The sequence below is a fragment of the Octodon degus genome, unplaced genomic scaffold (genome assembly GCF_000260255.1).
Source record: "Octodon degus isolate 3935 unplaced genomic scaffold, OctDeg1.0 scaffold00040, whole genome shotgun sequence".
In the NCBI taxonomy this organism is placed as follows: domain Eukaryota; kingdom Metazoa; phylum Chordata; class Mammalia; order Rodentia; family Octodontidae; genus Octodon; species Octodon degus.
The window spans coordinates 11,108,740-11,123,672 of NW_004524616.1; the positions used below are offsets into that span (position 1 = coordinate 11,108,740).

The 14,933-nt window shown below is 41.6% G+C and overlaps 1 protein-coding gene across 1 annotated transcript in view; it reads left to right on the forward strand.

The window, feature by feature from the left end:
- March3 (membrane associated ring-CH-type finger 3) overlaps positions 1-14,933 on the forward strand; it is a 167,188-nt gene that overhangs the window by 127,930 nt on the left and 24,325 nt on the right. Inside the window, exon 3 of the mRNA XM_004631319.2 lies at positions 1,357-1,561. Coding sequence (XP_004631376.1) covers positions 1,357-1,561 — 205 coding nt within the window. The remainder of the gene's footprint in view (positions 1-1,356; positions 1,562-14,933) is intronic.

Sequence of the window (14,933 nt, forward strand, 5' to 3'; positions counted from 1 at the left end):
CCTCTCACATGATACAGTATCCATTGGGAAGTGAGGCCATCTTAGTTTGATTCTTCCATTGGCCATAGACTTATATGGTGAAGGCTCGATTATTTGATATTCCATACCTGGAGTTTTTTCACAAGGACGCTGGCTAGCAGTAAGTAGGTATTTACTGTGTGCTGACACAGATTCTGATCTTCTTCTCTGACTATATTTCTTCATCCTCACATTCACAAGAGGGCAGGAACTCTTACCTTTGCCCATTTTAGAGCTAAAGCGACTAAAGGTACAGGGAGATGAAATTGCTAACTTATTTGCCCACATTTAGCTGGTTGATAATCCTGAGTAGGAGTTTGAACCCATGCAGCTAGATTGCAAAGACTGTACTAACTATACTACTTTGCCTTCCTGAAATGTACAGGAGTTTTGCCAAAACTAAAGGTGGAACTCTAGACATAAGTTGTACAGGTAGGACATATCCCATTACTCATTTCCAATTTTTTATCTTGGCCATCCCAAAAAGCATCCTCTGCAAGCTCAGAGGACCCTCCGCCACTCAACTTACTGCCTGACTCCGTCTGCGGTTCCATGTGGCCACTTGAGAGGTGGCTCCCAGTTCATCCCTGGTCTCATTTTCCACTCTTGATAGCAACCCCTGCGTATACAAGAGTCCTGGCCTGGTTCAAAAGGTGCAGTTTGTCCAGAAACTGCAATTGCTACCATTTCAAAACAACCTCTATTCTTTGTTTTGATTTGTTTTTTCTGTATTTTAGGGAAGGGTTTATAGGATGTTCAGGGTCTCACTACTAGATCGGACTCGTAGTGATTCTCCTGTTTACAGCCTCCCAAGTGCTGAGATTACAGATGTGCGCCACCACGCCCAGTCAATTGCCATCTCAGCGCGCCCCAGGGGCAGAGCCAACATGACAGGCCCAGGGATCGGACCTCCAGCCCCTGCTTGCAGGCACTTTAATCCGCTGAACTATTTGGCCCCTACAACCTCTAGTCTTAATAAACAATTATTTTTATTTTTATTGATAGTTTACCTGAGTGAACTCCATTTATGTTCAAGATGGAACGTAAGGCATTGCTCATTTTCACTCACTCTTGGCCCCAGGCCACAACCAGCTGCTTTGATATTGGCCATGGCCAATTTCTTTGCACTGTCCAGTGTAGGTGGTATGGGTGCTCTAGAGTGCCCAGGACCACTGGCCTGACTGCCAAGGTCAAGTTCAAACACCGAAGGATCTATATGCAAGTATCTCTCTGAGCAGCTACCACTGGGGAGGGCCCAAAAGACACAGAGCTGAAGGCTGTCCACTTGGCAGTGGGTCACAGCCCAGTGACTGGCAGGTGCCCCTCCTTCTCTTGCAGCCCCTTCAATGACCGGCCGATGTGCAGGATCTGCCATGAGGGTAGCAGCCAAGAGGACTTGCTCTCTCCATGTGAATGTACGGGGACCTTGGGGACAATTCATCGGAGCTGCCTGGAGCACTGGCTGTCGTCCTCAAACACCAGCTACTGTGAACTCTGCCACTTCAGGTTTGCAGTCGAGCGAAAACCCAGGCCATTAGTGGAGGTCAGTAAACGGGGCATGTCCTAAACACTTAGTTCTAATGAGCAAATGATGTCTGCTTTTGTGGCCAATCACAAACCCTGCACAGCTTCACTGAAGCACAGTAATAGATCTAGGTGAGTGATTGTGCGTGTGTGTGTGTGTGTGTGTGTGTGTGTGAGAGAGAGAGAGAGAGAGAGACAGACAGACAGACAGACAGACACAGAGACAGACACACAGACAGACACACAGACACACAGGAGGGCAGAGGGACAGCTGGACAGCTCACTCTGGAGCTAGCAATAGAATGGTAACCTCCATAAAAGTAGAGCAAGAAAGAAGATATTGGTATAAGGAGAATTCGGAAGCTTAGAGATGTGATCTTTACTTCTTAGGCCCTGTGAAGGGGAACAAAGATGACTTTTCTGTCTGAACACCACCTGCCCACTTGGAGCAATAGATGAGCAGGCACTTGGGCTGCATACCGAGGCGTCTTCTTGAGCAAATACTGTGTAGCTCTGCAGTATGCTGGAATTAGACCCCGACTGTCTGGGTTCTGTGGCCCTGGTCAGCTACCTCATCGATTGGAACCACAAGAATTAGAGGGCTTACTGTGTACGGAATACTTACTATAACCCACACCATTGGCTTTTGTGTATCAGAAGGCATAAGATTCTTCATTAGGCTCAGATCTGATCAGCTACTAGAATAACTTGGAAAAATTATTAGATTATTTCTGCCCTCTTTCCTACCCTCATATTCTACTATTAATAAAAACTGAATATTGGCAATAATAAACATGCTAATATAAGGTGGAGCCACCTGAAAGAGGCTGTGACACTGTGTCTATAGTCCAGATCTACTGATAATTTTATTTCAGCAGCTAGCACAGTGCAGCCCTGAAATCAGAGTTACAGCTAGAAATTGAGAAGCCCTTATTGAAGACCATTTAATAAGTGTATTAGTGCTGGGGTTCTTAAAGCTCTAGAGAGCTTTCTGACCTTGAAAATTTAATCAGGAACTGTAACTAGAGCTTGTTTTAGGAATGACTTATTTGCCAAGTGGCACAGAATTTGTTTGACTTGTTCCAGTAGACTCTATGCTTTTCTTAAGACACTGGATCAAGTGACCTCTTAATTTAGCCATCCTGCCACTTGACATCTAGTTTCAGAAATTCATATTTGTAGAGTGCCTATCAAGAATTTGGTCCTGTACCAGATTTGCTGGGATTTGACATTTCAGAACCCCTCTCCAAAGGAGGAATTATAATAATTAACAAAAGCAATAAGGATTTCTCTAGCCCAATGGCAAAAGTATAAAGAAGTCTATTTGTTCCTTCCAGAAACTTTTTGGAATCTTCTCAATTTGATAATGCAGGCTCTCCAGGGAAGCTGGCTTCCCAGAATGGGGAAATTTGGCTTTTAAATGGATTCTAGCCAGCGGTCTTCTTTAATGGTATCCTGAGTAAATAAGACTCTTACTTCTGCTTGATAAAAATCCCAGTGTTGGAGCTGGGGAGAGAGCTCAGTGAAATAAGCGCCTGCCTGGCAAGCGCAAGGTCCTGAGTTTGATCCCTGGTACCACCACAAAAAAAAATCCCAGTATTTGTACAGATAATATATAACAAGTATGTGAGTGTGTACATGTGCACGTGTCTTCATTCTTTTACTAGTGTATAAGTCACATCTCCCAGAGAACCCTTTCAATTTCAGAGAGGTAGCATATACACAGAGAAAGACTTCTTCAAAGATGCTGGTATCAGGTCCCAGACTGCCTCCAGAATCTTAGGCAACTGTCGTTAAACAAGGAAACAGGGTAAATGACCTTGAGAACGTGTGAGGTGTTCTATAAGATTTAGGGCCTTGTCTACAAACGCTTCACCCAAACGGTCACCAGTGCTGAAATTTTCATTGCACAAATGGAATGTGACAATTTTCCAAGTTAATGATGATTGAACAAGTTGAAAGTGAAAGGCAAACCTTCTCAGGCTGGGGGAGGCTGGTCGTTTGATCATCCCATGGAGAAATGAACTTGCTGTTTGGCCACAGCAGTAAAAAGTTGTCTTTGGTTTCTCAGCTGGAGGACAAATGAGAAACAGGTGCGGGCCGATTTTTAAACAAATGACATTAGTAATTGACTTTTTCTCTCTTCCCAAGGCCAGGGTTTTTCATAGTGAGCATTGCTTCTCAATATTTTTACCTTCAAATAAACCTGCATCTTTTCCTAATGTATCAGCCAAACCTGCCTGTTTCGGTTAAAGAGTATTGTTACTTTATTTTTCATCTTTATTCTTTTAATTGCTTTAATCATTACTTTGTTTACTAGTTAGACCTGCCTTCTCATTAAAGCAAGAAAATTCTATAACATTTAATTTCAAAATCAATGTGACAATAACAGCTCTTCTTGCTAGAGGAAGCAGTTTTAAGAGACATTTATAAATTTTATTTGTCAGCCTCGCAGTGCTAACACTGGTTGGAATTGCTTGAACTCCTCAAGCTTGCGTTTCTCCCAGGGCTCCTTCAGAGCTGCCCTTCCACCTTCCTGTTTCTAAGCCCCTTCGCTTCGCTTCTTTTCTGTATTCTCTGCAGCCGGTAGTTGGATGTTCATCTTTAACTAGTCAAGAGCCCAGGACTGTTGCCTATACACAGGCTGCTAGGTGAAGTCTTTTTTTCCCACACAGGGTGAGCTACTTTTCATGATGAGCAAACCAATGGGCTGATTTTTATTAGAACCTCCAAACTTCGCATCCCCTCCCTACTTTGCCGCTGACCATCTGTGTGACCATCTGTGGGGCTCAGCTCAGTTTCTCTGAGCTATACTGGGAAAGAAGGTCTTTTGGCCTCCATAAGGCTAAAAGTCCTTGCACTTTAAAAAATGTATTCTATACTTTGAATGGACACATTGTATATAGTATGTGCTTTCTATCACAATAAGTTGATTTTGTATGTGTGTGTGTCTATCTACTTAGCTATTTACTTGCCTAACCTTCCTACATGGCCAGACTAAGTCTTCTGCTTTCTTTGGGTGGTAGGCATTTTACAAATTATATACCCTAAATACTTTCTTACTGTGAGTAAGCTAATAAAACAAAAAGCTAGTTTGAGCCCTAGATAGCTGCCTTTCAGTCATCCAGCTTAATCACATGTGGATGAATTTCTGCCAGAGTTCACCTAATGCAAATCTCATAATGTCCATGTACAGTCCTGCAAAGCTTGAAAGAAAGGTACTGAAAATATGCATAACAAAATACAAAAACAGTTAAAACACACATCCATTTCATACCTCCAGGGCAAGCAGTTCTGTCACAGAGTCTATGAGGTTTTTGTTGATGATGGAAAATTGTACCTGTGGCAATTTGTAAGATGAATTATCCCCAAGAAAAATGACCCACTAGAACATAGTAAGTAGATACCACTAACCATAAAAGGACTCACTGAATGACTGGCCTGAGTGGTTTTATGGTCCTTTTCCTGCTTATTTTTAGTTTTCCTCATTTCTCTCTGTAAGGTGAACTCTGATACTCTTTTATAACAAAGGTAAAATACTACAGGCCAATAAAAGTACCATGATTCATTCCCTAAAACACGAGTCTTCACTCCAGCCTGTTGCCAAGATTGCATTTCTGATGGACCAGCTTGTCAAGGAATACCACTTCGCTATGTACAAATAATAAGCCTCTGATATCAAGTGCTAGTGGTAGAATACATACCACAAGGCTTCCCTAGGACATGTGTCTGTATCATCCACCCTCGCCTGGAAAACCCATGGAGTTATAGATCTGCTCAACAATGTTGTGATTAAAATGGAAAAACTATGAAACTGGAAATCTGGGGGGAAAACTGTGTAGCATCTAAGGATCTGATCTTCCTCTGATGAGAGAAACGTGGTGATTTTTCACCAAGGAAATGATTAGGTTTCTGTATGCCTATTTCCTTTACACCAACCGGGCTGATTGATAAGAATTGTATGAACAATTTAAAAGCTGTTCTCTGTGAGTCAGAGGTTTAGCTAAATTGAACCTGAAAGTGTTTTCTCACATATCAGTTACCCAGAATAATAGAATGTAAAGCCAAAGAGATGAGGATTGAGGACTTTTTTTCCCTACCTTTTTTTATTTGTGAATTTTTTAAGTCACTGGAGGGAAATGGTTTGGAATTGTGGCCTGTATTCACTGTAATCTCCAGCCACACAGCAGGGAGAAACTACACACAGAGCAGGGAGAGCAGCACGTGGAGAAACCACTTTGCACCTTGGTGCTTGCTGTTTAATAAATTTAAGACCATATATCTGGTTTAGGGAAACTGCTAGACTGTTATTGCATTTTATTTTCTTTTGATTTTTCAATATTCATCCAAGTAAAAACATGAGCTTTTGGTTTTAGCCAACTCACTTTTATCCAAAGCCCTTGTCACACTGTGGGTCATCAGGGAATTGTGCCACAGGGGATGTGAGCTGATTCAAGATTCCTAGGTCTTCCGTGTGATTGCTCTCAGGAAGGCAGACAAGCTTCTCTTTGTTCTGACCTATGAGAGAGAAAGGTGGCAAGACCATCAGAGTATGTGATAGGTACATCTTATTAGACCAGCATTTTATGTTTTGTCCTAGGTATTTAACTTTACAACTGAACTACATCCACAACCCTATTTTATTTTATTTATGTTAATTTAATTTTGATTTTATGTTAATTTAATTTAATATTGCCCAAATGTGACTTGATTTTTTTGGTTTTTTGGTTTTTTGGCAGAACCGGGGATTGAACTCAAGCCTTTGCGCTTGTCAGGGAAGCACTTATTCCACTGAGCCATCTCCCTGGTCCAAGTGTGACTTGAATTTGGGATCCTTCTGCCTCAGCCTCCCTCAGTGGTGGAATTATAGGCCTAGACCACCATGCCCAGCTTTGAGTCAGTACATTTTTTATTGAGAAGTCTGAATGCTTTTTAGGTGGGACATTATATAGACTTCCACACCATGCCTTTTGCTTATGCCCAGCCAGCCCTCTTCCTCTTTACTTGCTTGTTTTGCCTGCTTGCCATTTACATTTGAGATTCCAGGAGCAGGTGATTTCTTCCACCTTTTTTTTTTTTTTTTTTTTTTTTTCTTAACCAGGGATTGAACTTGGAACCTTGCATGCTTGCCAGGCAGGTGCTTATGCCACTGATCTATCACCCCTTCTCTCCCACTTTTAAAAGAGTTCTCTACCCATTTCCTTCTGCTAGCATCTTTCTTTCAGGATATCATATAGATAGAAAGTAAAGATCACCTTCCTCTTGTCCCCATATTATCAATAAGCTGAACGTGAATGAACCTGTTAGAGATAGTAGAGATGATGACAGTAGTTATTATTATACGTTCCCCTTGAGTGTGCTTTGGTGCCAGGCAAGCATCTCCTTGCCCTCTGATAAGATCACTGGGTGAGCTTCACCCAGGCCACCTGCCTCCTATCATTCTTGTGCCACTGTCCTTTGCGCCATCAGTTCAGATGACACTTGTCATGACTGAGCCCCAGCCATCCTGAATCCTGGAGTCACTCAGCCTTGAATTTTTCTCTTGGTTTTGGTAGCTAATTTGGCAGTTGTTCTGTTACTTAAAGCTTAGTTACAAAGAAGTTGTTTCAAGGTATCTATTAAATTCACAGTGTGCTTCATTAAAAATCACTTCATTAAAAAAGCAAACCAACTGAAGTGTTCCCATGGCTGCGCCAGATGGAAGTGAGCTAACTGCTCACTGCCTATGTTTTTAGCCCAACCGCTGCTGGTACAGGATTAATTTGGAGGGAAATCCAGTCACCTCCATAAAAAGAATTATAGGAGCAGAGTCTGTTACTTTAAACTGTATCCTAATACTTGCTGTGAACTTGGGTTTGACTCCACATTCAAAGGCACTGCCTGGTCCAGTCTTCATAGCTCCTCCCTCTGTTGCTCAGAGAACTTCTATGAGTAGAGACACAAAGATACAAACCACCACATTGTTCCACATGCCTTTATTTTAATTATTCTGTTTCAAAATGTAGAGAAAAGAGCAAAGAATAACATAACAAACACACATGCATCCCCTACCGAGAATTAACAAATATTCACCTTTTGTGAGCAGCACGCCTTTTGTGGAATCCCAGGTACAGAGAGAACATGTCAGGGGCCTTCACTAACTTATTCTTACATTGATTCTAATATGAGAGAAAATCTTAGTTTGCTTTAAGCTCATCTGGGCCAAGAATAAGAGGAAGTCAACAAAATAAGCCAGGAAATCTTGAAAGAATCCAGACCCTTCCAGCCAAGTCCTAATGTAAGAAAAAAACAGTTCAGCAAATGTTGACTGTCAAGAGGTTCACAACTTTGAAAGGCCAGCAATTAAAAGTTACTGCTGAGGAGCTGAGGAGGTGGAAATGAAGGGGTCCCTGGGCCACTGGCAGGAGAGCTTTGTAACGGGGAGTCAGAGGGGTGAGCAGTGAAATGTCACTGAGTGACTACAGCTGCTAATCGTCTTTATCCTGCATTCTGCTGAAATAACCAGGCACAATTAACTCACAGGAATGACCCTTGCGAGGAGCAGGCGCCTGGTAGACCTGAAGGGAAACATGAACGCAGGAGTATGGTGTATATTTCCGAAGCAGCGTTACACTCCCTGCTGGGGTTGCCACCACTCCCCACTCACACACACTGCCTCAGCTATAAGTGTCAGTCATTGACTTTCAATTCCAAAGAAAGAGCACAGAAGCTTAAAGAAAGAGTGCTGAGGGGGCCTGCCCCTTAGCTCAGTTCTTCAAGTGGCTGCTTCAACAAAGCAGTCAGGCTCAGGTTGCTGTGGTTCGAGCCCCACAACTCAAGCCAGCCAAACCTGCCCTGAAGGCATTCGGAGCAAAAAAAAAAGAAAGTGCTGAGCAATGCTGTGAGCAGTGCAGGGAGTGGTGAATGGGGCCTACTGGTCAGTTGGCAGTGGCAGCAGGTGTTGCCAATACACACGCTTCATACTGCCGCATGAAGGAGAGAAGCATCTCATTAGGCAGTGAGGGATGAGCAGTCCTTTAGTCACTGAGTAACACCCTGCATGCCCGACTATGCTACGAACTTCATTTTCTGGACTAGGCATGGTTCTTGATTCCAACTTGGTAGCATTAGTTAATTTAATTTGACTCCATTTTTATCTTCAATGTGCTTACACACCAAAATTTTTTTCTTAAATTATGTTTACCCATTTTCTAGGCAAAAGGAAAACATTGCATGATATATAGTGCATATAATCGTCTTACTTCAATATCTCTGACAGACCGCTGACTTCTCATGATGTCCTCACATGGCTGAAGGAAAGACCTGGTTCTTTGCCCCTCTTTTGTCAGGGCATAATCCTCCTCATGAAGGCTCCCTCCTCCAAAGCTAACCATGTCCCAAAGGCACAGCCTCCTGATACCATCACCTGGTAGTTAGGATTAGGATCTCAACATGTGATTTGGGGGAACACAAACACTGAGCCCACTAGACTTGGCACCTTAGTCACTGTCTTCATCACTGGGGCAAAATGCCCAACACCCTCCACTGAAAAAGGAGAGGTTTGTTTTGACTCACAGTTCAGAAGTTTCAGCCCATACTCAGCAGGCTGCAGTGCATGTAGGCACAGAGGAAGGCTCTGGCAGAGGAAAGCTGCTCACATCATGGAACCAGGAAGCAGAGAGCAGAGGGGAGCAAGGGACAAAAAAACACATTTCCAGGTCACACCTCCAGTGACCTGCTTCGGGCAGTCCCCACCACTAACAGCCTGTGGGCCATAGCACTTCCTCAGTACTCTCCCAAGAGCGCCCCCTGTGAGCAGTGAGGCTCCTGGAAGACATCTAGGTGCAAACCTTGACACTGGCCTCCTCCTTCCTGGTTCTTTTCTCTCCTTCCATCTCCTGCTTGTTGACACACACCAGAACTGGTAGCTTCTCTATCAATTACCGGCTTTTCCACAGGACTAGATGTACTTTGGAAAGAGGAGAACGAAAAGATAATAATTAAAGTTCTGATTTCCTCTTAACATTGAATTTGTCTCTTAAACTCAGAGCTGTTAGGGAAAAGGAAAGAATGAATAAGTGGAGCAGAGAATTCTTAGGGCAGTGACAGGATTCAATATGATAGCGTAATAGTGTCGCCACTATATATTTGTCCAGACCTGTACATTGTCAGTGTCTTTACTCACTGTCATTGAGATCCTTCAGATTGCTAAACCTGCTAGCAACACATGAAGGAAAAGACTGGCTTTTCCTTTGAATTATTTGTAAAATTGCCTCAATTCTTTTTCCTCTTTTTTGGACAAGTGCAGCAGGTTAAGAGAAAAATCAGGTCTCTGGTCATAGTTTGGAATACCTGTTTCCAAGCTGTGTCTCCTCACTGCCTGCCTTTGCTATTGAGGAGAGAGGGGTCCTGTGACATTGCATGGGATAAAACACTGCAATGGTTATGCGAGAAGAGAGCTGGTGCTTGTATAATGTGGGGCTGGGATCCTGAAGCTTTTAGTTTAGAATCCTATCAAATAAGTTTAGTTCTTAAATGTGCCATTCATAAAAAAAAAGTGTAAGGATCTATTTGTGAAGATTGAGGTCAGATTAACAGAAGAAAGGGAAATAGTTTCCACTTGTTATTTTCTCATTGTTCCACCTCCAGCGATGCTATTTGTGACAAAAGGTTGGAAAAAGTAGTGAGGTTCAAAGGCTCCGAGGAAAATGGTCAATATAGCTTATGTCAAATGCTGACCAGAGGAGCAGCAGGTAAGTTGTAAAATAGAATTTATAGATACTTCAATCTGGGAAGCATCAGTAAAAGCAGAAATTTGGAAATGAAAGGAACATAGTCATATCTTAAGAAATAATGCAGCCCATCCTAATAATTCATGTACCTGCAGAGACTTGCTGTTTACATGGTCTAGGTAGCAGGTGATAGGAGAAAAGGCAGAAGAAGAAGTGGAAGTAATAGTGGTTTCAATATTTTATAAATACTGACTTATCTGCATAAAATCTATGACTTTAATTTTGAACCCATTTATACATGTATACACATACTCATTTATCTGTATACATGCATTTTTAGCTGCTTGTAAAATATACCTGATAGATTCTGAAAAATATATTAGATGAACCTGTGATGAGGTAAAGAGAAATACTTACACAAGAGAATTTATCCAAGATAGTGGACTTCTTTAGGGAAATTTACAGGGATTTTTTAGCAATTTTATTGAGATATTGGTTCACATACCATGCATCTGGCCCTTTAAAGTGTATGTTCAGGGTCTTCACAGAGCTGTGTAGCCACCATCATGATCAAGTTTACATTTCCATCACCTACCTCACACACTTCAACCTCCATTCTCCAGTCCTCCATGCTCGCCCCCAGCCCCCGAATTGGCTAAGCTGTTCTCAGTCTCCATGAATCTGTCCTTTGGGCACATTTCTTATAGACTGGATGCTATAGTGTATGGTCCTTCATGACTGGCTTGTGGCACTGAGCATGCAGCTTCCAAGGTCCAGTCTCAGATTTCATAGAAATAGTTTAGCCTTCTTTGCTTAATTAGACTTTCTGTTTCGAATTAATTCCTTCTGCGTACCATAACATGCCCCTGCCTGTCCTCCTCCACCCTGAAGTTGTCATCTCCCAGCCTGAGCCTGTGCCACTCTGCTAAGCATGTCATATGCTCCAGTCTGTAGGCCATCTCCCTCAGAAATTAGGAAACTGACAGGAATGTCAGGGATTTTCTCCCTATTACCACATATTCAGAAACCTTGTTTGTGTTGTGCTCTCTTATGTTATGGAATTTTTTTACCTCAGGTGTTTAATACTGTCTTCTCTGCCACATTTGTTCAACAGAGCCCTTTTCTTTTTTAAGTCCAATAGTTTATTTTGTTGCTTTCTTGATTTTGCTGTCCTTTGTCATCTAAAATTACAGTTAGTATTTCTAATCTCACATTTTTATCCCTGCTTTTTTTTTATTTGGGTGGGATTAGGGTTCAAGGAGAACTGATGATTCTCACAAGGCAGGCACATCCTACTGCTCATATTTTAAAATTCACCAAACCTCAGAAAGTTGCAGTAGACCAAGGATATGGTAGGGAAGTGCTCCAGAGCAGTGCTTCTTACCCACTGCTGAGCCCCAGAGATGGCTTAGGATGATGAAAACTTGAACTGTCATCCTTGAAATGTGGACCGCCGCTGTTCCAGTACAGGTTTGACAAGGTGACAGGTTTTCTGAAACTGTACACCCAAAATCATGGACTCCCGATCTAGAAAAATAGTTCCATAAACTATAAAAGAATGCAGACATTTTTCCAAAAGTATCTCCTACACTCTTAAAATATCTGAAATATGACCTCATACTACAGTGACACACGCAGGCCAACGTTAATAACGGGACAATTCATGGTAGCTAAATCCCAGAAACAGCCTGGGTATAACCATCAGCTGGTGATTAGATAAATAATCATCTGTATATAATGAATACTATTCAGCTATAAAGAATGATAGATTTAAGGCATTTGTCAGAAAGTAGATGCACTTAGAAAATATGTTGAGGAAAAATAAACCAGATACACAGAATTATGGTATCTCTCATTTGAAAGAGGCAAAGTACAGATAAAGGATGAAGAGAAGGGAATAAGGAGATGCCTCTGAGAACACAAAAGGGAAGTGGTCCAAAGGAACAAGGCTAAGGGGTGAGGAGGGAGAAAGAAATGAGAGCAATAAAGCTGTTCTGTGTACATGAACCTAATAGCCCCAAATAATGTAAACAATGTATGTCCTAACATGAGCTGTAAAAGATTAACAATATCAAGAAGAATGAAAGTGGGATAGGAGAATTGGAGGAGGGAGAGGAAGGGAAGGGAAGGGGAAAAAATCAAAAAGAAGCTGTGGTTTGTACATGTATTCACTCCCCAAGATGACTGTGCATCGCAAGAAATGCAAACATGTATTAATAAAATAAAAAATTTTTTAAAAAAGCAGATGATAGTAGCTGATAGTAAAGTTGTTGTCCAGGCTAAATAAATAAATATAAAATAAACAAAAATTTTAAAAACTTAAGTTTGAAAAGTATTGGAAACTCAACACTCCACTGCAGCTTCCCCTACGCACTTGTGTACTATGACAGTGGGTCTGACTTGCTGGTCTGTCAGTGCCCACTGACAGAGACCGGGCTATTGTTAATTTGTACTCTTTCATGGTTGGTGGGGGCCTGCCACAGAAACACCTGAGGGGCCCATGGCTCAGGACCACTCAATTTCAAAATACATATGTCTCCCAGTTGGAGTAGAGCTGTTCTGCAGACATCAACTGTGTTCATCCAGCAAGTTTCCTGTCTGCCCTTGTCTAAATGCCAATCCCAGAATTCATGGTTCATCTCCTTGGAGTTCTTGCACCTTACCCCTAAGACTATCTTCTCTGAAGACAATTCTGGAGTTCTACAGTAAAAGTCCTACAGGTATTAAACACAATTGAGACAAGTAATATCATCAAAATAGGCGGTGCTGCTCTTCCTCCTGGAACCTGCTCATCTGACATTCTGGGTACCTCATCCACTGAAGGGTATCCAGACAATTCAGGGGAACATTACTAGTGAATGGCTGGACAAAAAGCGAGACTCTTGAATCTAAACGTGAGGAAGCTACTTAGGGCAGCTACTTACAGTGTCTGAAACTTAGAAAATTGTGCACAGTATGTGAATGGTGGTGGGATCCCTTTACAATTTGAAGACAGAAAGTTTTGAATGAAAATAAGGAGGTCTCCAAAAAGCTACAACTCTTGTTGCATAGGTCCTGCTTTACCTTGGTCTTAACCATCCAGTAGAAAAGTATGAAGACGAAATATAAGAAATAAAGCCATGCTGTTAAGTTGAGCTGTGGGGGACTCAGGTCAATAATTTCTGACATTGCCAGTTAAACAGAAGACCCAATGCTATTACGGGCTACTGGACTCTTTTAGAATATTTTGCTGAGTTTACACACCTATAATATTCAATAACAGAACTTAGAAAAAATGGGGTATACCGATGAATGTCCATTTTGTATCTGTGTAGTCAAAGTGGTTGGGATAGATATATAGTTGCATTCTCTTAATGAATAGAATGATTTGTTCTAATGGTGTTTGTAAATAGGATCACAAGTCCGCATCTTGTACAGCAATTAACCACTAAGAAGAATATATGCAGTGTATTATTTATTGAAACTGTACTCCTGATTTGATTTGAAACTGTCTCATTGCTATCTGTTTATCAATAAAACTTTGAAAAAAAAAAGAAAATAAGGAGGTCTCACCACCACTGTAGCTCATGAACTTAAAGGCACTGCTCAAGAGAAGCCTTGACAGCTTCCAAATCTACTAATTGCTAGTAGTGTCTAATGTCAGTGAGGTCAGGCGGACCCTTCTGTCCCTTTTTGGCAGAAAATCATTGAGCTAAAGAATCATAAAACTAAGGTTCCTCTATGTTAATGGTCTTTGCATCTAGCAGAAATTTCCAACTTTTTCCAAGTGTTCCTATTCTTGTTATTTTTTGGAGTATGTGGTGAAAATGTCTCCTATATTCTCTGGCTTAGTATTGTATTGCATCAGAATCTCTCTACCATACTCTGCTTGGTTAGTTTTCTTACATTCTTACTACACCTAGGGGGAAAATTTTTGAAGTGTGATCCTATATTAAGGACCTAGCTGTGAATTTTATCTCTTCTATGTTCCTTTAAATTATGAGGATAGGAACATTTTATCCTTATTTATGTACTTTATCATATTCTTGTCTTCCCCAATGATCCAGTGAGCTCTTACTCGGTACACTGCCCTGCTGCCTTAACCCTATGATTTGTGCTTCTGCTGGGAGTAATTACTCAAGCAAGCAGACACCTTGGCTCCAATGCAAGCCAGCACAGTGGGCATTGGATGCTGATAACCTTCCAGTCTAGACAGTCAGAGGCCAATAAGATCCAAGAAAAAGCAGGATCAGAGGTGTAGGAACTGCTATTAATAAAACACTACACAGAATGAATCCATTGTTCCCGAAGTAAATAATTTCTGAGGTGCATTTTTTTATCAGTTTCTTCTGGAAACTTAAACTTACTTGTTCCCTATCCATCTCTTGACTGTTCATCTCCTCTTCTTATGTATCTGGCTTTAAATTGATCACATGTTCACATAATTTGTAAATATCTTCTCATATTCAGATATGCCGTGCTGGCCCTGCCCCCGGGGCTCACTGAGACAACAATTGAGGCTGGGCCTTGTGGTGCATGCCAGTAATCTCAGCTTTTGGGAACCTGTAAACTGGATCACTACTAGTCCAATTTAGTAGTGAGACCCTGAACACCCTGTAGACCCTTCTCTAAAATACAGATAGATAGATAGATAGATAGATAGATAGATAGATAGATATGCAATCTCCACTGTTTATGATC